The 17,317-nt window shown below is 37.4% G+C and overlaps 1 protein-coding gene across 1 annotated transcript; it reads left to right on the top strand.

Annotated features, from left to right (window-relative positions):
* Positions 1-1,672: 1,672 nt before the first annotated feature.
* Positions 1,673-16,959, top strand: LOC145479905 (uncharacterized). Its single transcript, XM_081458385.1, has 26 exons — positions 1,673-1,779; positions 2,626-2,740; positions 3,357-3,434; positions 6,021-6,131; positions 6,598-6,754; positions 7,037-7,192; positions 7,477-7,519; positions 7,759-7,859; positions 7,934-7,990; positions 8,666-8,733; positions 9,000-9,199; positions 9,383-9,656; positions 9,968-10,024; positions 10,443-10,496; positions 10,634-10,686; positions 10,773-10,986; positions 11,102-11,344; positions 11,960-12,197; positions 12,577-12,653; positions 12,750-12,791; positions 13,038-13,104; positions 13,683-13,894; positions 15,809-15,893; positions 16,010-16,096; positions 16,214-16,275; positions 16,383-16,959. The coding sequence occupies exons 2-26, from the start codon at positions 2,675-2,677 to the stop codon at positions 16,683-16,685; spliced, it is 3,105 nt and encodes a 1,034-aa protein (XP_081314511.1). The 5' UTR covers positions 1,673-1,779; positions 2,626-2,674; the 3' UTR covers positions 16,686-16,959.
* The last annotated feature ends 358 nt before the right edge of the window (positions 16,960-17,317 follow it).

Genomic DNA, 17,317 nt, shown 5'->3' with positions numbered 1-17,317 from the left:
GTAATAGTAATAGTAATAGTAATAGTAATAGTAATAGTAATAGTAATAGTAATAGTAATAGTAATAGTAATAGTAATAGTAATAGTAATAGTAATAGTAATAGTAATAGTAATAATAATAATAGATTTATATAGCGGTAAAATTATAAAATATTCTAAAGCACTTTGCAATGTAAGATTAAGATTACAGTAAAAATATAAGAAAAATGTGTCTAAAAATAATACAATTTAAAAAACATATTATAAAACTATGGCATGCTATACGCTAATTTAAAAAAGTAAGTTTTTCACTTCGATTTAAAAACAGCCAGGGTTGGACTTAGTCTTATTTCACGAGGAAGTTTGTTCCAGAGAAAAGGTCCAGAGTGTGCAAAGGCGCGATCACCAAATGTCTTGTGTTTGGTTCTGGGAACAGCGAGAAGGTTATGGGCTTGGGAGCGCAGGCGATAAGTTGTGTTAGTCTTGAACGAGACTAATGATAAGAACTCTTCTACAAATGTCGCCCGCGTATTTTTCATATTTTTTCCATTTTTTAAACTCACCTAAGGTATCATTTATGCATTTGTGAATATATATATATATAAAAAATCGTTACCAGAACTCTCAGGCCAACAAAGGTGTCACAGCGTCAGGAGGATCAGTAAAGATTCCCAGTCCAAACCTCGCAGCATAAACGAACGTAGAAAGTTAAAAAATTGTGAGGACGGACAACTTCTGACGTAAAATATATAGTTTTTAAATTATCATCTGTAAATAAACACCGAGCGGGTGTCCAGAGGCTGGACAATAAAAAGCGGACTTCCATCCATCCTGGACACTTTGCACTATTTTGACCAAAGCGGCCGGGAACAATGAATTATGTAAAAACAGGTGTAACAAAAAAAAATGCGTTCTTAGTGAGGGTTACGTTTTGTAGTAAAAAATTAATTCACAGAAAAAGATTCCGGGACTCAAAGGAGGAAAGTTTTCATTTCTTTGTTATATTTCACTTAATCTCCTTTGTCTGGTATCCCTCCATTTCCAGGTAAACTACGAAAAAATACAAAATATATTTAAAAATTTACCACTAGGTGGTTATCATACAGTTGCACCCGCTATTTCAAACTCCAGGGAAAACAACCAATAGTTCGAAATAGCGGGAGTTCGAAATAGCCGATAGTAAATGACTTAAAGGCAAATCCGGAGGAAATGGTTTTCAGTTCGATATAACGGGGAATTCGAAATAACCGAGTTCAAATCAGCGGTGTCCCTACGCCGGAGGAATTTCAAAACGCAGCTTTATTTCTACGGTTAGGCCTACCGTCCACACCAATTCGTCACGAAAACGAAGCTTTTCGAAAACGCTCTTCAAACCGGAGGAGTTTGAAAACGCCCGCCCTTCGAGTCCTTTTCGTATTCGTGTGAACGGAAAACATCCCAAAACATTTTTGGAAAACGGAACTTTAAGTTTCGAAAACGATTGCGTCATGGTAATCATGTGATTTCCCTGAACAAGTTTTCCTCAAACACAAATCCGAAATGACCGGTGATTGTTACGTTTTTTAATTTCTCCGGCGTAGTGTGGACGGAAGATATATATTTGATGCGTTTTTGGGGTGAAAGTCGCCGTAGGCGAATTAGCTACGCGGCGCTGACAAATTAGGTACCAGTTTCCCGCGAGAACGCGCCAAAAATTATGTAGCACGTGACCTCACGAATTTCGCCAAAACGCATGTATTGTGTCCTGCATGTCTGGTGCAGCGGCAAAAGTCTTCGTTTCTAATTTCCAGCAAAATTATAGGTAAGTTTGGCTTCTTGTTCGTCGATTTTTAAACAAGAATGGATTGTTCAACGACGAGTTTACGTATTTTTCATGGATCTTGGGTTTTACGGCCGCGAGGCGAAGGAATATTGTTGCATTTTTTCCGTACACCCTAGGTTTATTCCACGCAGGAAACACGTATATGGACCTATCTTTCACCAATTGTTTCACCCTTCCTAGAATATGAAGCTATGAAGTTTATACTGTCGATTTGCTTATGTGCCTTAAACGTGGAAGTCTGTGGGGAGGAGCAAAGAAACGAAAGTTTGCCTACAGTGATCGGCACATGTTCGAGAAAAATGCCAATGCAATGGGACTCATAAGTTGTTCTTTGTGGATGTTTGGGGCGAAATCCTACTTTAAAGAGTATGGCTACCCCTTTCGTTGAAATGCAAATGCATTTCGGTGAACTGGTCGGTTTGATTGTGTTTTAATCGTCTGGAAAGTCGAAATTTTCGTTCGTGTTTCATCTTGGTAGACTATGCTCATCTTGTTTGGTAGTCATCACCATTTTGGATTTGTGACTCAATCCTAGTTCGTTGTCATTTTCTGTGGACTACACGCCTTCTCTGTCTTGTTAATTTCGATCCGTTGAAAGTAAAATAATAGCCTTACTTAATCAGGGGAAGCAAAATAAATTTGAAGGACTGCTTTATCGCGAGTAATAAGGTGAACTGTTAAATATGCATTTGACGTATGCGAGCACTTCCGTTCTTTCAAGTTTCGCTAAACGGGCAGAACTTTGGCCGTGTGGCCTTAAAATTAATGTGTAATATGCTGTGAACTTCCTCATTTGATATATCTTTATTTAACTTTATTTTACAGGAAAGTTGTACATACTTTGTATATACTGTACAGATAGGGAACTAGCAAAATGAAAGGAGGAACAGCGGTACAAACATCACAGACCAAACACACAGACAGTATGACTACAAAAAAGGTAACTATTACCTGGTTCTTTAATTCACATGAATTAATCCTTGCTATTTCACTAAGATAGAGTTAATCTATATTGAAATCCATTCTCCATGGTGGTGGCATGTTATTGCATTTATAAGCTTACATTTAAACTTGTAGTTTTATAAATTGAGTTCACTACACTTCACTAATAACTTAAGAGAATATAAATTGATTGTAAGCTATGCAATGCAGAAAAGAAGCCATCAAGGGGTGATTTAAATAAACCTCCATGCTAAATACGTCAAAGCCCTAAGATTTAGTCCATTAAAGTAAACAAAACAGACAATATCAACCACTTGTCTCATTCTTCCCAGTAATTAAGGATTAATTGATTCAAAATACTGACATTAGGTAGCCAAATACCCTACCATTTTCTTAAATCAGTTGTGCCAGTCACATCAAGTTCTAAATTTGTACTGAAAAAGATAATCTGACTGCAGGAAAATTCATAATATAATATTTTCTAAAAATATAACATATGTTTCTGTACTATATACAGCCTGGCTTAATTCTTGATATCCCTAAGAAGTACCATGGAAAATAGTGTCATGGGTATGTTCAGGGTATGAATGTAATGGTGCTTTGGCATTTTGCAGCCTACTGCGGAACAAATCAGATATGCCCAGCTTTTAAATACAGAGGATGCCAAAGTAATGAGAGAGAAGATCAAGCAGGTAATATTTAATCTGATAGAGATTCGACAAATGTTGCACAATAGTATGTATTCCACAGATAAATGTCAAAAATATAGTTTCTGATGACTGAGTAACTTGGAAATGAATAAGCCAGAAATTAATATTCTGACAGCATTTTCTAGTGTAGAACATGTCCTAATCTGACTCTTTAGACAAAGATTGCAAAATTAATCACCTGCATGTACACCAGCATTAAAACTGCCTATTATAAAACTTTGTGGCAACCCTGATTACCATCAGTATCTGTGTTGTCCATCTGTTCCGTTTAAAACTTTTCTGACCTTGAATGTAAGCCTCGGGCATTTGCAAATATTAAGTCCTTAGGTATTGGAATACATCCGACTGTATAGTGTGTCCTAGATAACTGAGTTAGCCATTCTCAAATTATTGTCTATTGGGTGATTCCAGAAAATATCCATGCCCTTCTATGGGTGGTATGAACATTTTAAACCCCCCTTGCCTTCAGAAATTTCATGATGCTTTACCCTCCCCAGTCTTCCAAATTCCAAAATCGTCAAACCCCTCGCTTCTGGGTTTTTTTTTTTACTTCAGCCATCTGCAGTTCCTTGTTTGACTCTCTGCATCTTCCAACGAAAGATATTTTATGCTTTCACATCTTGCCAGAAGTTTTTGCCAACAATTTTCAGTGACACAACTGTCTACAGGGCTCAAAATTACAACCAATATGATCACATGCATTCATGACTTAATGTTTAGGGACTAAAACTTCCTCTATTTCAGTTGCATTTTACAACTAGTCTTCTACTAAACTACTGAGAAATAAAAATTTAATTTGTTTTGTGTGTTAGTTACCATGGAAATTAGATCATGCATGGGCAAATCCTGCCTAACTTATATTCGATATTATGAATGTCATTCATTTGATTGATCAGATGCCATTACATTGGTTTCTTTATGGGCTGTCTTGTTAATTTCGATCTAGGTATTACTGGCGCATAGTAAACATGTAACGTCAGGTTCACAGCGACTGTTGAAAGGCTGAATTGTCACTTGCTAGACAACTTGTCGCGATGAGACTAGCGTGTGTGGGAGATGCTTTACTAATCGAATAAAGCCAGAGATCACGGAAAATCAGCTGTGATTGACGGTGATTTAATTGACGATAATCGAACGTAAACTGAAATATAATGTAATGAATAAACTAATTACCAGATAATAGAAGATTACAAGATGACAAGAGTCACGAAACAATAATAGCAAACATTCCAATCATAACTGCGATATGACAATACTTCCAGTGAAACTTCTCAGTAAAGATACAATTAAAATCATCAGTGATCCCAAGCAGATACGCGTACTGCTAACTGTCCTAATACAATAAATGACAACACTCTAAAAACTTGAAAGCAATAAAATTGTACGATGTGATAAAAACGTGCTTGCGTGAGCGCCACTGAAAGCGATGTGGGAATTTACTAGCAAAGAAAGGACTTAACTGAATTACCAGAGATTCTTATAGGAAAGTTGCTAAATAGAAACCTAAGCTAGGGGGAGTGTGAACTATAAAGATCTATCGCTAAAAACAAGATGAAATAAAAACTTTGAAAACTGGGGCTCTGCCACGTGTTGGACTTAGTACAATAGGCTGTTGTATAAAAAAACCGAGACTAAAGGTACTTAAGGTTAAAAAACATCAAAACTTGAAACTTATACTAAAAAGCAAGCATAGAAAATAGTTTGTACTTACACATCGGTTCCCGCTTGCACTCTAAATAGTCAAGGGTAGCTTAAAACTTAATTTACTTGAAAACACGTACTGTGCACGCACGATAACTGAAACTTGAACTACTGGCGGGAATATGTCGCTAACACTATCTATATACGTCCACGTGTAAAAACGGATGACGTCATTGCTAAGCAACAAATTGGCGAATCAGAAAGAGTTAAGATTACTCTCTTAATTAGAGAAGCCTCGATATAGTGTTCATTACAAAACAAATATGGTGGTTCATCGTAAAAGATCAATCTGACAAGAAATTCATCAACTTGAAGGCTTCTGAAACCCAATGTACAACCTGGATTTTATTGGGTTTTTTTCTGTAAATGAACATGAACACTTGCATGATCAATCGATGCTTGTCTTGTATCTTGCTTTCCACGGTTGTCAGCAGTCTTGTCAGTTCGTTTGTGCTTTCACACTCTTGTACCCTCCCCCCATCATGCCCTTGGAGTTCCAATAATAACTATTGTAAGTACCCCATGCTGTTGGATTTCCAGTTCAAAGAACCCCTTGGAATTCTGAAAAGCCGCCCCTGGTATAGGTATGGATATTTTCTGGAATCATCCATTTTCACACTGGGTGTCTCATGTTGGTATAGTCACACTTGGCTGTTTTTTTTTTTTTTTTAATATCTGGGTACAAGATGAATTTGACTGTTAACAATATGAGTATAGAGAGCTAACAAGGATCTGCTACTTTGTTTTTAAATGCATACGCAGTTAATGTGTGTTTTGGTGCTTGTATGTGCCATGCAAAAGGAGTTCAGTCTGTTAATTTAGTTGCCTAGTTACTTGAAAAATTTGGTTACATTGTTTAACTTTTAGGTGGCTGATGTGACAGGCTACAATGATGACGTTGTGAGCATTGCTCTACATGATTGTAATTTTGACACTGAAGCCACAATTAATGCTTTATTGGAAGGAAGACAAGACCAGGTTTGATAGTATTTAAAACTTTTGTTTTATTCTTGAACACTTTAACTTCATTAGCTTCTTAGTGTCTTTGTGTATTTTTGTTTATTGACAGTTTGTCTCAGTCCCTTTTTAAGTGCTTATTTATATGACAAACACAGTCTATCTTGTGAATGTGTATGTTGAACTCTGTATGCATAAGTCTCAGATTTTGTGTTAACTGGAAGTCTGAAGCTACATCCTTAGTTACAGCTATTGGAAAACTGTACATTGCTAACAAAAACTGACACATAAATGGATTTTCCCAACGTTAATAGGAGTGTTGGGGTACTTCATAATTTGAAGTGTTGTGTGTTTTCTTTGTAAATTTGTCCAGAATTATACATGTAGATCAGTTATATAAACCTTTGTGTTTAGACACTTCCTGAATTTGGAAACTACAAAAATTTATAGGGGACCATAACTTCATACTTGTATGAACCATTTGCAGAGTGAATGGGTTATGAGAACGACCAAAAAGAAGAAGCATCAAACTCCTGTCACTCAAGGCATCGATACAATCATCCCCACATCACAGGCAACACCACCAACAACTACAGCACCTACAGCAGCTAAACCAGGAGGGCCACGACAACCTAGAGGCAAAGGTACAGTTGTCCATTTTCAAACTGTGAAAAAGTTGTATTTACAACTGAATTTTTGTGAAAAGCAACCCATTGACTGTTGTCTTCTTTGCTTGTGAAAGGTAAATTCCTACAAGCAAAAGTGACTTATGTTTTATTGAATTTAGCTATAAGTATAAACTTGCTTGAGGGCAAGTGGGTTTAGTTGATTATCAATATTTTTACAGTTTGTTATCTGTGTTTACTCAGCCTTTTGACTCAGTAGTTAACATTCTTTGTTCTATTTCATTGCTTTATTGTACCCAGGGAGGAATAGACAGTCGGGAGAGCATAACAACAGTTCAGAAAAAGATAACAAGAATGAAGGAACAGTTACCAACAATGACAGAAATGCTGGAGAGAGTGGACGTGGAAGAGGGTCTAGAGAGGACAGATGGAGTGATAGAAAACCTGGTGGCAGAGGTGCAGAACATTTTGTTGGCATGCTTATAGATGACTATGCTATTGTTCTGTGACTAATCAAATGTTTTTGGGTACATAAAGTATCAGTGACAATTTTGTCTTGCAGCCTATGAATAGCCTCTAAGGGTTATGTGTATAAGAGTACTCTCAACAACATCTAGATTACTACAGTCTGCTTTACTGTCTAGTGTGAAGCACAGACTGAACACCAAACCCTCAGGTACATCCTTTTATATGTCAAATTATGATGTCATATGAATAAAGTTGCTGTTGTGTTTGTTAAGGTGGCCCACCAAGGAGGGGTGGAAGAGGAGGTGGAAGGCCTGGGTGAGAAATGTTTTGTTTGCTGTTTTCTGATTTTTTTTTTAAGTTTCTTAATTTCTTAATTTTCTGTGGACTGCTTTTCACAGAAGGAAATGAGGCAGAATTTCTTTAGAGCAAGAAAGTATGATGCTGAATGTGATACATTGTATGGAGCATAATCAAGTCATGGACAATCTGCAAGATGCCTATGGGGCCCTTACAATGTTTTATGTTTTAATTTGCTTTTGTTCACAAAATATTAGGAGATCATTCCAATCTCGTGGACGAGATCGACCCAACAGATTTGGTGGAGGAAACAGAAATGCTTCAAACTCCACAGCAGTAAATGGACCAAAAGTGAACGGTAAGGTGCATTGTACCTAGTAAATGCAATTCTTCAACAAATAGATTAATTAAGTTATTTTTTGTGTTGAATAGGCACAGAGATGTGGGGGGATAATGACGATGATGTTTCAAAAGAGAAGGATTCAGAGTGTGAGTAAATGATGAATGGTTTAGAGGCTTTGTAGATACTCAGTGAACAACACCTTGGTGGAATCAATCCTTTCAGGTTTAAAGTTAAAGAAATTCTCTTTACCCTGGTTGTTCTTGTTGTGTTCATGGGTATTGCAATCATGATAAAAAAACTATCAGCAACTTAACCCTATTTACCTGGTGGAGAGGAGGGTACAAATTGCCCCTGCCTATTACAACGACAGCATTCAAGCTATAGCTGTAGTGGTCAAACTTTGTGACTTTTCCCAAAAATTAACTGGGGACATTTTGGCGGATGAATTGTTGAGCAAATTTAAACATTATGAAGGAATAAGAGTAGTTTTCATTATTACTGAGTTTTTCAAAACCCAAAACCAAGTTTTGACAGTGGCCAGTTGCAACAAACATTAATCATATACTGAATACTAGAAGCAATGGCAAATATATGTTATCAAGCATGGAAAACACAAGTGACAAAGTCAGGATTGGTTTGTGTTTGTTCCAGATAAGTTGAGTACATTGTTCAAGTTTTTAAATCAGTTACAGAGTATAGTAAAGAAAACCACTAGTTTCAAATCTTATGGGGCTAAAGAGTGATATTTTTAAAGGAATCAGGTTGAAAAAATGTAGAATTTATTTGTGACAAGGTCCCTTTTTGTTTTAATTAATGAACAGACACTGCAGATCTAATTCCACCAACAACGGAAGAGTGGGGAACAGAGGAATGGACTCCAGTAGAACAGGTACATGAAATTTGAAGCAATTAAACAGCATGTTAAATTAACATTTCACACCTTTGGCTTTTTCTTAGTTGTTTAATCACATTTATTGTACTGTACCTGAATTATTTCATCACATTTCATTCAAACTCTCTTATAAATGCTACTGTGTTAAAGTTTCAAAAATTTTGTTCTTTGTTTCCAGAATTATTATAACTAATTTTCCCAGACTGGATACATTTTGATTTGTTGCAAACCTCATTCTCGTTTGGCTTAACAATCTTTTACAGTCGGCGACATCAAGCACCAATGATACATTGTTCAACAATACCGTTTCGTCCTCTCATTCATGGCCGGTAAGTTCTGACAGCTCTATAGTCTCGTGGGATGTGGACACTGAGACAGTCAGTAACTCGACAGCTCCTACAGTGCAGACCACAGACAGTAGACAGAAGGTTCCTGAGAGTAATGCTCCCTTTACACCAGAGAGGTGAGTGACCTTTGGCTTTCATTTTTGTCTGTCAATTTAAAGAAAGTAATCAATCTTGATAGGAAGATGGTCAGCAAGTGTGGACTGAGTCAACATTTTTTAAGTCCAGGCTTGGGTTTTCGTTTTTTAATGGTCGACAATGTAGTGAGTTATTGCTCATGTTACCTGTCTCCTTTACTTCAGTGTTGACATGGCAATTATACATTCCAAACTTGCTTCAAATCAACCCGCAAGTAAAGACCAGTACTCTGCAGTGGAATTTTCCATGCCTCGTATTCCACTCCCTGGTGAGCTGCACAACATACACGACCATCAAGACTCAATCAGTAAGCTCTTGGATAAAGTCAAACTGTCTGCCTCTGTTGGTGTGTCACCTCAGAATTCTTTGACAACAATACAAGCTCAGCCACAAAGACAGCCACGCACTAGCAGAACAAAGAGGTCACAGAAAAGCCAAGTAAGTAACAGTACTAGAAGATGTAAAATCACTTGTTTGTGAAAGGACAAACTTGTGCATTCTAACCAACCTAAACTCAGTGGTATGTAATTTTAATATCAAGTTACCTGTAAAAGTCTCTGGATAGTAAGTTAAAGGTAAGCTTTTAATATGGATAGCTCCCTGATATGGACACTTGTGATAATTATGATGGTTGACTTGTTCCTGTGGAGAAAGAAACTAAAATTTCTGTTTTAATTAAATTTTGTAGTACCTCCATTTATGTATGTATGGTTACAAATAATGTTAACCAATTTAATGTGGATAAGCAGATTCCTGTTCAAGCTGTAGAGATGCCTGGATCAATGAATGACAATCTTGATGTACAAGTGAGTGCTATATATACTACAGATACATTTGAACCGTGCTAACATGAGCACCATAAGAACTTGATCATATTAACAGGCTTGGTCCAGGGTACAATATCAGTACTAATTGATTTTAAATGCTATCAGAAATATAATTCTTACACTCCTTGGGCTTCTCTTTGCAGTACAGGGAACACAGCGGATGCCTTTTATTGTAAATGTTTTTTTGTTTTGTAATGTAAAGCAAGTTTACTGGTCTAACTGTGGGGGTTCAGCAAGTTGTTATAGCTGTGAATATAGTAGGGAAATTGAGCAAAGCTGTGTGTCCTGTGTACCACATTGGGGATTGGATCGTCTCATTTTAGTGATATTCCTTGATGAAGGTCTTCATTGATGGAAACATCATTTATATTAAACTTTGATTTGTTTGTGACTTTAGTTTGGAAACTTGGAGTTTGGTGGTGATTCTGTCAGTAGCCCACGGAAAAAGGAGGTGAGTTGAAGCTCAAGTGGTCTCTAAGGTGTTGAGTTGTTTGATTTCAACTATCATGAACAAGTACACGTAATTTTAAAGAAAATAGTTTTTTCTCATGGAGCATACATTGACAAAATATTTTCTGCACTTTTCAGGAATTCCCTACACCTCTCCCTGTAGTAGAAGACACAAGGTCTGATGAGCAAAGGTGAATTCTTCTTCAACAACCTTTTGTTGGTAGCAATGTTACCTTTTTGTAGCTGTTATATTGACTGTGAGTATAAACACTTCTAGTTCAACCAGCAGCAGTGATTCACCAAGTCCACCACTAGAATCACAGCATGTTGTGACAAGTTTACCATCCTCTCCCATCACCACATCCATCCCTATAGCAACTACTGCATCAGCTTCCTCAAGTGTGACAACGTTAGAGGAGAGTTCACCCCGACACTTCCAGCACCCATCTCCTCGCACCCAACAACAGCCACTTGTGTCTCAAGTAACAAAGGTTTGTAGCAAGGTGCTATGGAAGAGATCTTTCCTCCTTGGATTTCAGAGTTTATTTTTGTTAATAAGTTAAACACTCTGCAGAACCCGTGATTGTGTCATTTCTTTTCTTGTAGCAAATTACACCAGAGCCAATTCCACTGCCTTCTCAGCTGGATTCAAGAGAGAACTCCATGCCAGGCAAGCCACCACACAGTAATGACCAACAGAATTCTCCTGCTAGTCTTCAACCATCTGGCATTCCATCGCCATCTCTAAGTGGAACAAATCTTAATCAAACTGGTTCTTCATCCCCATTGAGACCAACTCTGTCTTCCACAATGCAGAAGGATATCACTCTGGACACAAGAGTTTACCAGGTAAAACTGGAGTAGACCTTTTATTCATTCTACTTACCAATATATTAATATTTGGGTTGAAACATCTTGTATCCAGTTGGATCCATCCTCACAAATGGCATCTTTCATTGGTAACTCGGCATTCATGCAATGTGTATTATGTATACAGTTGAACCTCCTCTAACGGCCACAGCAGAAAGTCCATACATTCACTTTTGTTTTAACCTCTCTACAACAGTCACCTCTCAACAAGGGCAAAAGCCACTAAAACACTTCCCAACTGCCAAAGGAACCTCTTGACAATGGCCAGTTAATCAATATTACTGACAAACGTTGAATACAAAACCACACTTTTTATTGGAAAAGGTCACCAAACTTGGTGCGTATTATGCGTCACTGGTCTCTTTTTTTATTTAGGTTTTGTTTTATTGATATATTTTGATTGTGTTACTTATTTATAGGCTAAAGTAAGCCATGTTTTAAAGAAACAAAAGTTGTACCCCCGAAAAGAACAGTTGTCATATCACCCCTTTCTCCCCATAGTGGCTATCTCTCTACAATGGCCACTTTCCTCTGTCCCAAGGTGGCTGTTGTATAGAGGTCTGACTGTATATTAAAAATGTGTATTGTTCACAGAAACATCATGTACCCCAGCCAACAGTTCCATCTACAAAAGACAAACTTGGTACCAACTCACTAAGCAGCTCTGCTGGGTCCACCTCTGTGCCACGGAATGATCTTTCCTCTGTAGAACCACTTCAGCCTCCTCCTGGGGTGTCTGTGCCTCTAACAGTCAACCAAGCTCCTACCTCCACAACATCTGGCTTCACAACGGTGACCATGTCAGGCTCAGGAAAACCAGTCTCACACACAAGTAAGTTGATCTTCCAGAGCTGTCCTTATAGGCTGTTCTTTTTTTGCTTTGTTTTCTCATTTGCATAACTGAAAAAGAAATGATAAATTGATAGGCAGTGGAATTTGGTGATGGGGACAAGTATGTGGTGGATAAGTTAAGTATTAATTAAATGAGATACGTTACTTGCTAAAAATGATCATCAAATTTTCAAATACAAATGTAAGTTATCTAGTAAAATTTGGATTGAATTGTTTAAAATCGCTATGCATGTCTTCTTTTAATGTGTATGACAAAAATTATGTTCGAGTCTATATTTTCATTTAATGCGTCTTTATTCCTAAGTCAGCTTTTGTTTTTAGTTAAGGTTTTGATTGTCTGTTTTTTTTTTTATTTTCAGCCAAACCGTCATTACCTCCAGGAGTGTTACCAATGAACACTCTTTATGGTATGCAGCAAGGCCTCATTCATGCTTATGTAAGTAGCAACACCTTTTCTCTCCTTTCCCACGTACTTTTTGTATGGTGGATCAATGTCAACTTACCTGTGTTGTATTCTTTATCCCCCTTGCAGCCCTTGCCATATGGATATGAAGATCTTCAAAGACTACCAATGGTATTATTATCTTCTTTTCCACAATTCAGTTTAGAACTCAGAAGGGATTTGACACTGAAAAAAAGATAACCACTTACCTATATCACAGAAGAGAACTTGTCACACAGATAGGGTTTTGGGAAATAAGAAGCACCCTTTGCTATAATTTAATATCCACCTGATTAATGTACATGTCAGGCGATTGCAAGCCAATCATGAAGTTGGTTAGTATCACTGATATTTTTTCATTTTGCTTTTTTCATGCAGTCTGCATACTATGATATGCCTCCATTTCAAGCTGCTGGTAGAGAGGGCCTGTCTACACAATTTCATGGTAAGCACACATACTTGACTGAATAAGTTCCATTAGACAAGTTGTTCTGACTTGCTGTGTGTAGAACAGATACCCATAAAAGGGTAACAAGCCTTCCTCAGAAATATCCAGGGAAGAGTCTTTTCATCATTTTCATTTTTACATTTCATCTATTGAAATGCAAATATGGAAGGATAAAGACTTCTGTTGGAGAGAGAAGGTGTTGAGTTTTGAAGATCATTTCATGATTTGGTGTCAGGTCTTTTTGATACAGTTGTTTCAGTACAAGTGAAAGTTGATTCAATGCAGCATTCAATGCAGCCTCCTCCTCCGTGTATTCAGTGGAGAAAATTCCTAGACCTTCTGACTAAGGTCTTTGCCCTCTGGGATGAGTTTAACTCCGGAGCCTACAGTGCAAGAAAACTCCTGAGGGTGTGCCGTTACCTTAATGGCCTAGTAGCTTCCTCAGTTGACATTAAAATAATGTGTATTGAATTGCCTTGTATTGAAGTGGCTTGTATTGAAACTACATTGTATGAAAATGACCTGGTTTCTGGAATTTCCATTGTGAACCTTTTGTTGTATGTTGTGTTTGATAGGTGACCAGAAGTTTGGACGCACTGATGCATCTTCTCCAGTTCCAACATCCTTAAACCAGACGGTAACGCTTCCACAGGCACATCTTCAGCAGCAGGCATTCATTAATGCTACAACAATGCCACACCCTTATGGATATGGTGGACTAGCATTTTACCCTGGAGCTGGAATGATGGCTGGGGGTTTCCCAGCATACACTACACCCATGTATCAGGTACTTACACCAGCAGTTGACTTTAAGGTTCATTTTCACTTTGTAGAGAATAGCATACCAAAAGACAATATTTACTAGTATTTAATTTTATTTCACATTTTCTACCACAAGATATCATTACATTTGCACTCACTTACACCTTTTTTTCATTAGTTTTTCATTAATGCTAAACCAAAGCAAAATAATTCAATTACAGTTATGAGAGGGAAATGCTAAAAGAGCAGTCTAATTACACAAAAACAACGTAATTAAGTAACATTCAACAAAGGCAAGAGAGTTGTCCATCTTTCTTGGAATTCTGTTTGCTACGGCAACTGCTTTGTATATGAGCAGTCTTTCTTTCAATAATGCAAAAAGATTAAACAGCACAGAAAAAAACATGAGGGAGTTAGAGTCTGTTTTCTGTCTAGCAAGATGTGAAATTTTACAATTTTGTGGTGAAGTTGCTTCTCAAAGAAGAGGAAAAGACTACAGTCAAGTAAACAACAGGGCTCGAGACTCTAAAAATTGAGCTGGAAAAAGGAAAAAGTGCTTTACAGCTGGGGACTGACAAACTAGTGGTGCTCCATATGACAAGATAAATAATCATAACAATTACAATTTCCTCAAATGTGATTGGTGCATAAACTGGTGTATTTTGCTCTAATTAATCTACAAAGTTGTAATCGGACAGTGTAATCAGACAGTTGGCTTTAATTGGACACTTGTGATTGGACATTTACATGAGCCAATCATTTTAAGTCCTCTCCACCAAATCCCAGTGTTTCCGCCAGACCGTGCCATTGCGGGAATCCTGTGTTGGAATCAGAGATGGCCCCCAGAAAAACGAAAAAAGTGCCAATTTGGCCCTTTCTAAAGATAGGTTCATAGGCTATCTGAATCACCAATGCAACTAACATTTCATCCTTGGCAACCAAAAATTCTGGTTTAGTCCCCACAATGTCAACTACATTTCTCTGTGTTGACGATCAACAATGGTTATTTTGTCACACATAATGTCCCACTAGAAAATCATTGAAAACATTCAACATTCTAAAACATTCAACATAAGAAAAGAAGCCAATCCGTCCTTTTGCTTTGCTGTGCTGTTTGCTGTATTGATTCTTTCATATCGGAAAACTTCCAAATGGCTGACCATGTTACAAAAAAACACCCTATAATGCATTGCAAACCCTTGGTCATTGACTACGTCATGTACACGTAAGGATTGTTCTTCTGTAATGCACGGATCCTTCATACTGGTATCTAATTCGAAAGAAACTTTATAGAGTAGAAACACTTACTATTAAATTTTATCATAGACCCTAATAAGCTGCTTTATTTTCCTTGGTACCCTGATGCATCTTTTCCTTCTCTAGCTTTCAATTTATTTGCCCCTTTCCTAAAAAATTGACCCTAAAAAAGATCTTCAGGGGCCAATTTGGCCCTCATGTAGAATTTTCTGGCTGAAACACTGAAATCCACCAATCGCAACATTGATTACAGTCACTATAGTAACCAATTCAAGAGACTGATTTTGTAAAATTGTGGTTAAGTTTCCGGTGACTGTCTTGAAAGAAACTTAACAGCCATGTTGTAAGCTATTCCCATATTCTTAATTACGATATTTAAAAATGACTATCAAAAGCTATTTTTCAAATTGTGGGAAATTGTAATGGTTATGATTAATTGGTAACAAGACATCATGTCATCTAATTCAGTCTGTAATCACACTCGTGATTAACAAATCAGACTCCCGCTTCGAGGTTGTCCGATTTTCTTAATCACTCGTATGATTACAGGCCGAATTTTTTTTCCCGTTTGTTTTGTTTGTCTTTCCCTAGAAATAACTGTTATGTAGGTTATCACTTACATGATCATGGCAGGAAACTAATTTATTTTTAATTTTATTTCTTATATTACTTTCTTATACAGATGCCAACAAAAACACATGGGAATGCTTCTCAATACCAATCAGCTTATACCTCAGGTCAACATGGAACTCATAATTTTGCATCTGGTAGGTTTACTATGTGGATAATGAACATTACCTGATAATGATCAACGATGAGAATTGTAGTTCCTTACTTGTACCTTTTGTCAGAATTGTTACATTTTGGTTTTCTGTTTTAACAGGATATGATGATCTAAATCAGAGCCATGACTTTGGAAAGTCTGGTTACCATACATCGGTTTCACCATCGCAAAGTAAATCTAATGCAGGTTTGTGACATCTTGTTTCATATGATAGTTATCTACTCAAATGACCACTGTTCAACACTTGTCCCTTTTGGATTGTTATATTGTATGCTTATCATCTTTTATTCAATGCATTTACAGGGGCAGTTGTAAGCAGTGCCTCGGATCTCTCTGGAGCTTCTTATAAGCCTCAGGTTGGAAAGGTAAGTATTGTTGATGCTCTTTAGCTTGGCAAGTAAACAGTGCCGTTTGATCATGTTGGTGGGCTCCTGTGATATTTAATGGTATTCTTTTTTGATCCTTTGTTTAGTTTAATGACAACAAACCATTTATTGGCGGTACACCACCACCAGCATTAAATCTTTCCATGACAGGACAACATGGTCCCTTGGGCAGCTATCCTCACACAGGACACCCATTCATGTCAATGATGACTCCTGTCCAGCAACACCACCCACCATCCCACTACCATCACCACATGCCTCATCATATGGAAACAGGGCAGCCAGGAACCTCCCAGAGGGCGTCTCAAGGACAGGGGCCCAAACAAGGACAAAACAAGGGCCATCAAGCTGGCTACCAAGGATCACCTTTCTGGTCTGGAACAAATTGAATGACAAAACAGCTTAAATGAAATGCACTCAAACAGAATTTTTTGCAGTGTAATATTGATGCAGTACTGGTCTGTTCCTCCTAAACTAGTGTGAATTGTGTTCCCCAAGAGTAATGTTATTTCAAAACCTTTTAGGATGTAAATGATGTGTACAGGCCCCCTTACAACAGGCATGTAAATGTGTTTTGCAATAATTTAATGTTTTCTTAGGTAGCCACAGCAAGCATTTTACAGATTGTAATCTTTGAAATAAACACGGATAATTTACTATGAATTTTGCGACATTTTTGTTTGAAACAAATTTAAAACCCATCCCTTCTTTCAAATAGTGGAATGTAAAATGATTGACAAGAAATAGGCAAGCAACATTGAGGCCCTCTTGTTCCTAAAAAGAGCTCCTGATTGTAGATTAAGTCACTTCTATCTTCTTCAGACTCCAGTACAGGGAAATGAACAAACCAGTTTTACCTTAAGGAGTGTTGAAGGTTCAAAAGTAATACTCAATAGCTTTGATTTGAATGGTCACACCAGTGCTTTCCCTTGTAGACTAAAATGTTAAAACTTCCTTACAGTAGCAGTGGTGTCGTTAACGCTTTCAGCAGGGGGCAACTGGTTTTCACAGGGTGCAAAGT

Source organism: Orbicella franksi, chromosome 1, assembly GCF_964199315.1.
Source record: "Orbicella franksi chromosome 1, jaOrbFran1.1, whole genome shotgun sequence".
Classification (NCBI taxonomy): Eukaryota; Metazoa; Cnidaria; class Anthozoa; order Scleractinia; family Merulinidae; genus Orbicella; species Orbicella franksi.
The sequence above is the reverse complement of the archived record's forward strand: the minus strand, read 5'-3'. Positions and strand labels throughout refer to the sequence as shown.